This window comes from Haemaphysalis longicornis, unplaced genomic scaffold, assembly GCF_048455015.1.
Source record: "Haemaphysalis longicornis isolate Haplotype H1 unplaced genomic scaffold, Haemaphysalis longicornis Haplotype H1 scaffold_13, whole genome shotgun sequence".
NCBI classification, from domain to species: domain Eukaryota; kingdom Metazoa; phylum Arthropoda; class Arachnida; order Ixodida; family Ixodidae; genus Haemaphysalis; species Haemaphysalis longicornis.
In genome coordinates, this window is record NW_027526233.1 from 9,530,217 (window position 1) to 9,537,640 (window position 7,424).

Below are 7,424 nucleotides of genomic sequence, written 5' to 3' on the forward strand. Positions count from 1 at the left end.
CCCCTGCCAACCGGGTCTGTTGTTTTTAACACCATTTTTCTGCATGGAGACGTAAGGGCTCGACCGTACCGAGTTGAAGACTTTCGAGACGCGTTAGCGCAAGACGCTGTGCTCGCCGACATTGCTGCCCTCGGCACCTACCAGATGAATCATATCTGGGCAGTCACCTTTACGAGCGAAGAAGGAAAGAAGAAAGTGCTCGCGAAGAAAGAAACCACCGTCAAGGGCCACAGGTGCCTGGTAATTGACCCGTGCCAGCAAGACGTCCGCGTCACTGGGTCCTGCACAATGTTCCCGACGATCAGATAAAGGAAGCGTTCGCGCCGTACGGAACTGTGGTTGAAGTGACGAAAGAAAAGTGGCGTGCGACAGGGTGTGCGAATTTCAGCACCATGACACGCATCGTTGTTCTCCGGCTGAAAGGGGGAGTTGCAAGGGACGATTTGCCGCACCAGCTGCGTATCGGAACCGAGCTTGCTCTCGTCGCTGTGCCGGGAAGACCACCGCTGTGCCTTCGGTGTCAACAGACTGGGCACATTCGGAGGGAGTGTCGCGTTCCCAAGTGCAACGTCTGCCGGCGTTTCGGACATGATGGCGCCAATTGCGTGAAAACGTATGCGGCGGCCACCGGACCCGGAGCAACAGAAGAGCGTTGGAAGCACATAATGGATGAAGCGGAGGCGGAGGAGGTCGTCAAGGGCCTGGATGAGGAACATACACCGATTCCGGCGGACACGCCAGCAGAAGAAGGGGACATTGACGAAGGTAGTGCTATTGAGGGGACGACGGGCACGGAAGAAACAGCGGCAGCTCAGGCGCCGGAGGTGCAGACGCAAGATACCCCGCTGCCAAGTATTGACGACGGCTACCCAAGCGACGCCTCCATGGACGCCGAGGACGCCGCCACTCGTGGGAAGGATGGTGCATTCAATGAGCTCGCGGCCAAGCGGCCACGGGAGGACAGTGCTGCGGACGCTGACGCGAAGAACCTGGTGGGTAGTGCCTCGACTGGGCCCACAGCGAGGAAAAAGCGCCCTGAACCTAAGACGAACATTCAAGTCGGAGAGAGGAGGCCGCCAAAGCCCCCCTCGTGACGAGATTTATGTGTGCCCAAGAACGCGGGGCGAACGCCTCATGCCGCACTGACCTACGCTAGCGGACGCACACCCGCGCATTTGTCATATGTCCGAGGTGAGCGGCATGCGGTCTAGTTTTTCCAAATGGCTGTACGTTTAGAAGCTGCAATTAACGTTGCCACGGTTAATGTGCGAGGCCTGGCAGCGAGACGGAAGCAATGCCAGCTTGGTAGGCTGTTCGCGGACCGAGAACTGGATATAATTGCGGTGCAAGAAACTAAAGTGGAAAGCCAGGAAATGACAGACCGCATGTTACAACCTTTTAGAACAAATTTTAATGTGTGTGTCTCGCACGCCGTGGGAACATCGGCTGGGTGTGCCCTTTTTATCAGGCGATCAATAGGGATTGTTGAACAGACCGTTGTAGCTGATTCGAGTGGCCGCTATGTGTATTGCGACTTTTCATTTTGCGATATTGAATGGAGAGTTATATGTATTTATGCACCGAACAGACAGGGGGAGCGGGATACTTTTTTCCAAACTATTAGTAAGCACCTGGAGTGCGAAAGGGTTGTTATCTTGCTTGGGGATTTCAACTGTGTGTGCATGACACAGGACAGAACAGCCCACGAGCGGGTTAGAGATAAAAGTGCCGAATGCTTAATGGACATAACTTCAAAATATTGTTTGGATGACGTAGCTCTCTGTACGACTAGAGATCCAATCTGGTTTACACATTTTCAAGGCGCCAGTCACGCGAGGCTGGATAGAGTGTACATATCAAGTGAACTTGTGCCACTGTGTGACAGTTATAAGGTCGAGGCCTTGTCCTACAGCGATCATTGTCTTGTGGCGTTCTGTCTGGGAAACAAACAGAAAGCCACGAAATGGAATTGGAAGTTGTGGAAATTAAATAGCCGGGTACTTAAAGATGAACCTTTTACAGCTAGGGTCAGTGAACTGTTTACTAATATGCACAGAGATGCACAGACGAGCTGGGGAGTCAAGTGGGACCTTTTTAAAGAACAAGTTAAAATAGGTGCAGTCGAAAGAAGCACAATTCTCAATAAACAGAAAAGAGAGAGGGAACAAGAACTCCGCCAACAGTTAAGGACTCTATTGTTAGAAGAAAGCGCAAACGCGGGCGAGTTTAAGCAAGAAATAAGAGACACAAAAAATAAACTAGAAGTCATCGACATTGAGCTTTATAGGGGAGCTATCGTGCGAGCACGAGCAGATAAGATGTGGTTCGGTGAAATGCCTACAAAGCGTGCGTTGTCTGATGAAAAACGTTACGCGCAGAAAAACGAAATCAGGGAAATACGGTACAAAAATAGTGTTACGGCCCAAAAAGAAACGATTGAGCGGGCGTTCGTCGAGTATTACACTGAGCTGTTAGACAGGCACATTCCAATGAACGATGGCTTTGCTGATGAATTTTTATCGCTTATGCCCAAATTAGAACCAGAGCTTTGTGAAATAATGGAAGCACCAATTAGTGTGTGGGAATTAGAAAATGCAATAGATGATCTCAATACCTGTAAATCACCCGGGCCAGACGGGTTAAGCGCGGAATTTTACAAGGCTTTCAAAAGGGAAGTAGCGGTATCTTTATATGAAGTATTGTTAGAGGCTTACAAACTACATGTTCTCCCGCAGTCTTTTAAGGAGACACACATCATCTTGATACCGAAGTGTGAAGATGCAGTAAAACTGCTGTCCGTAAAGGCGTATAGGCCAATTAGTCTAGCCAACGTTGACTACAAAATTTACATGAAAGTCTTAGCTAGACGGTTGCAAAACGTAATTCAGTTTTTGGTAGGACCGCATCAAACTTGCGGTATTAAGCATCGCACGATAAGTACCAATGTGCACGTCGCCAGAAGTGTGTTAGAGTGCTGTGATGCCTTCTCAGGTCGTGTGGCGATGCTGCAGCTCGACCTTGAGAAGGCTTTTGACCGGGTGTCCCATGACATACTTTTCAGAATCTTAGAATACACGAATGTTGGGTCTGTTATCTTGGATGGTATAAAGATGGCGTATGCCGGATGCAAGGCGAGCATAATCGTTAACAAAAATTTAAGTGAAAGTATAAATGTTGGTTGTTCGGTCAGGCAAGGTTGTCCGTTATCGCCTCTTCTTTTTGCGCTGTATCTCGAGCCTTTCTGTTTAAAAATAATCAAGCATGAACGAATACAGGGGTTTGCATTACAGAACACTGAAGTAAAACTGCTCGCATACGCAGATGATATAGCGGTTTTCTGTCGCGATCAAAAGAGCATAAGCGAAGCAGTTAAGGTGGTTAAGTCCTTTTGTGAAAAATCTGGGGCTGTAATTAACTGGGATAAATGTTCGGGATTGTGGCACGGGAACTGGTGCTCAACACCCGCCGTTTTTGAATGTATACAATGGACCACGGCACCAACAAAATATCTAGGGGTGCCTCTGGAGCATTATAGGGATAGCCGAGACTACTGGACTAACGAGACCGAAAAGTTGAGAGACAAAACCAGAAACTGGCAAGGACGCAATTTTTCTATGTTTGCACGTGCCACTATCTGCAACCTTTTTTTGTTAGCCAAAGTGTGGTACGTGCTGCAAGTGTTGTGTATGTCACGTGCTAATGTCCAAAAAATCCACAGAGTATTTGCGGTCTTTATTTGGTCTTCCAGCTGGGAAAGAACCAGTCGGTCTAACATTTTTCGCCCAGTCAAAAAGGGGGGTCTTGGTCTTTGTCATTTATTTTTACGACAAGTTGTCGCAAGGTTTTGTTTTGTCCGGGATCAAAAAGACGCCTTCTTGCGCACTGTAATTCAAGTGCGGTTGAAAAATGTGCTGCCTGACTTTGTTGTGTCTTCAAGTGATATTGTGTGCAGGGGGGTGAAAGGATATTTGCGTGAAGTGGCTCTGTCTGTTGAATTTTTGAAGGTACGTTTTTCTTTCGACTACCTGTGTAGTGTTTCCAGGAAGCGCCTGTACAAAGATTTAGTTGAGGTTTGTTTACCTGTGCCACTGTATAGGTCGTTATACGGTGAGGGCACAGGGCTTGATGTTTTGAGGAGGGTTAAAAGTATGCCTGTGAAGCCTGCAATGAAGTCCTTTTTTTTTAAACTACACAGTGAAACCCTTCCAGTAGATACTTGGTTGGCAGAAAGAGGTATTTTTGTGCCGTGGACAACCGACTGCAGACTGTGCAAAAAGCCGGAAACTATTAATCACGTCTTCATCGACTGTTGGGACCCAGTGTTCCACTGGGACGTCCTCCAACGTACGTTAAAGAAAGACTTACCCATAACGCCGCGTGGAATTCGGTTCTTACCTGAAAAAAATGAGGGCGGGGTGCCGTACGATTTGATCATGCTCCTCAGCCTTCATAGTATATGGAGGACGAGAATGGCGGTGAGGAATGCGGATATAAATGCCCGGCCTGTCAGGGAAAATTTCATTGAAAGCGTACAGTATATACGGGAAGTGTTTCGTGCTGAGGATGATCCCCCTGAGTGGTTGCCTGTGCTTGACGATTTAGTGTGTCTTAGAAAGTTTTAAAGCCAAGTAGTCAGCCAAGTAGGGTTGACATATCATTACATGGCATGATGTGTGATGTGCTGTACAAATGTCAAAGCAGGCAATAAATAAAAAAAAAAAAAGGCTTTTGTGGCTTAGTCGGTAGCGCGTCGCGCTGCGGCCGCAAAGTCCTCGGATCGAAACCTGGCGCCGGATGCTGTTTCTTTTTTAAATATACAGGAGCACTGCGGACGCCGCCGACGCCGCCGCCGCCGCCGCCGCCGCCGGCGGTGGATGGTTTGGGGTCGCTTATAAAGTGCATTCGCACTTTAAAAACAAAATATCAACCTAGGTATAATCATGTTACCTAGTGTAAAAGGTGGTGACAATGGCTAAAATGGATAAGTACAACACTGCTGAAAGAATGACAACAAATCTACGTCAGCCTCAAGAGTGATCAAAATGGTCCAATACCGCGTGCGTGCAATCCAGGCGCAGACCAAACCGAAATGAGGGAAGGACAGCTGCGCGTGCTAAACTATACGCTGTGGTTTAAAAATGACATTTCTTTTTCACTTAACGCTAGTGACGGCGTGCTAACACACTTGTCGGCGGCTCTTTTGATAAAAACCGCCTCGATCACCTCCCTCTCCGTTTTGTTTCTTGCTCTCCTCAGAAAGGTCGTCTTATCCAGGAGTGGCTCACACCCACTTGCAGTGGTCTGCAAGGTGCCCTCCCAAGTTGCTGCTAACGGCCAACCGGTGTTCTCTGGCACGTTCGTTGAATCAACGTCCAGTCTGACCGATATACACCCTTTTGCATTTCAAGGGGATGCGTTGCTAACCCACTCGATGCTTTTTTGGCGTGCTTTTTTGGCGTGCTTTTGGCGTGGCGTGCTTTTTTGAGCATGACTCCGGTATCTTATTGGCCATCATAGGGCAAACTTTAGCCAGTTTGCACGGGGCGGAACATACAACGCGCACTTTACACCTGAACGCGACCTTCTTGACGTTGGGCGAAAGCCTGTGGATGTGCGGTATTTCGTACGTTTTCATTTTTTCTTTCTCTTCCTGCACTTTTTTACCGTGTTTCATCTACTGGAGGATGCTTTCACACACACTTGTGATAACGGTGGGAGAAAATCGGGCGGCTTCCAAGCGGCTGATCTGATTGTTAAAACTTGCAGTTAGATTGTGCTAGCAAGATTTCGTTATCGCCGAATTAAGACATGTAGTGGCTATTCCCCTCTTTATCAGCTTGGAATGCGCGCTGTCGTAAGGCAGAAGGCTTTTTTTCGTTCTTGGCTAGTATATTTAGCACGTGCGGCCCTTTGCGAAAGTGAGTTTGAGGTCCAAAAATTGTATGGTATTCCCCTGAGTGATTTCTCTGGTGAAGTCTAGCCCGCCAGATTCAGATAAAAAGGCGTTAGTCACATCCGCCACAGCAACGTCAAGGTTAGAATCAGTCAAATTTAAAAGCACAAGGTAGTCGTCCACATATCTAAAAATTCTAACCACATTAAAATTGCAAATGGCGATTTTTGCGTCATTGCGCTTGTCAATGTACGCTAGGTAAATGCACACAAAACCGGGACACTTCTAAAATCTCTAAAAACTGCTCGGTGCTCATGCCACCACTGTTCTGGAATTCAACTTCACCCGACGCCTCTATTGTTTCACGCACTGCTCTAAACAAGCCCTGCTGGGGTACAGAATAAAACAGATCTTGCACATCAATTGAAAAACCATTATTTACAGACGCCAACTCGCCTTCCGCAAGAGCTTGCACAAGTTCGGTCGAGCTAAGCACCAAGAAAGGGTCCTGCAGGGTAAGCTTTGTGAGAATGCGCTGAAAATACGTGCTGACCTCGTTTTGCCAGGTTCCTCTCTCAGATATAATCACTCTCAGTGGGCACTCTGGCTTGTGCCTCTTGCCCGTAAAGAAAACATCCAGGTAGCTCTTCTCAGCCTTGGTGACAGCCTTTTGGAGTTGCTATAAATTTCGGTTTTTTAGCAACCGGAGTACCACGGCCTCTTGCTTCTTTGGTATATCTTGGGAGGGTTTGAAGTTCTTTTGTATCGCCTCGTTTGCCTTAGCATCAAACATTCCTAGCGGCATTAGGACAAAACCACCTTCCTTGTCGGCTTCAACAATACTTAACCCTTCATCTTTAAGGCATTTCACAATCTTTCTAAACGGAGTTTTTTTATGTGGCTTATTCCTTACAGTCCGCAGAAGGCCGTCGACCACGTCTCCAGTGGCTGGTTCACGGTCCTGCTCGCACGTACGGCTCGCAACACCTCGGACCACGGCTACAAGTTGAGTCCTTCTCTAGGCGGGTTCGTAGCTGAATGTTGGGCCGTTTCCCAAAACCTGTTGAACGTCACTCGGGACGGAAGCGCCTCCGAGAAAGGTTACTGATGATGTTTGTGCAGCCCTCCAGACTCGTGGGGGAAGCTCGATGCGGGTACGCTGCCAAAGCAACTCCGTACTCTGCGCCGCCAGCCACTGAAGTTCTTGCAGGCTTCCAAAGCTACCATCTCGTTGGACCAATACCCTCAACCGGTCATTGTAAAGGCGGACCTGGTGCCATAACTCAGACTGGTGCACCCTGCAAATTCTTCGGGCGTGGCCCCATGATGGTTCTTGAATTCCAAACAGTAGTTGCACTTCCAGTGGCACCACCTTCCGCTTGATGCAGTAGGAGAGTAGCCTCGACTGGCAATTAGAAGCAGCGATGAGGTTAACGCACGTGAAAATGTGACTTCGCGTGATTTGCTGACATAAAAAAGAGCTCAGTGTAGAAGAAATATGACTTAACAAAACTTGTTGCTGAGATAGTTG

General features: G+C 48.1%; 1 protein-coding gene across 1 annotated transcript; it reads left to right on the plus strand.

Moving 5' to 3' along the window:
- The first annotated feature begins 3,033 nt into the window (after nt 1-3,033).
- LOC144163995 (uncharacterized) lies at nt 3,034-4,696 on the plus strand. The gene has a single exon (XM_077694623.1). The coding sequence runs from the start codon at nt 3,111-3,113 to the stop codon at nt 4,620-4,622; it is 1,512 nt and encodes a 503-aa protein (XP_077550749.1). The 5' UTR covers nt 3,034-3,110; the 3' UTR covers nt 4,623-4,696.
- Nucleotides 4,697-7,424: the final 2,728 nt, after the last annotated feature.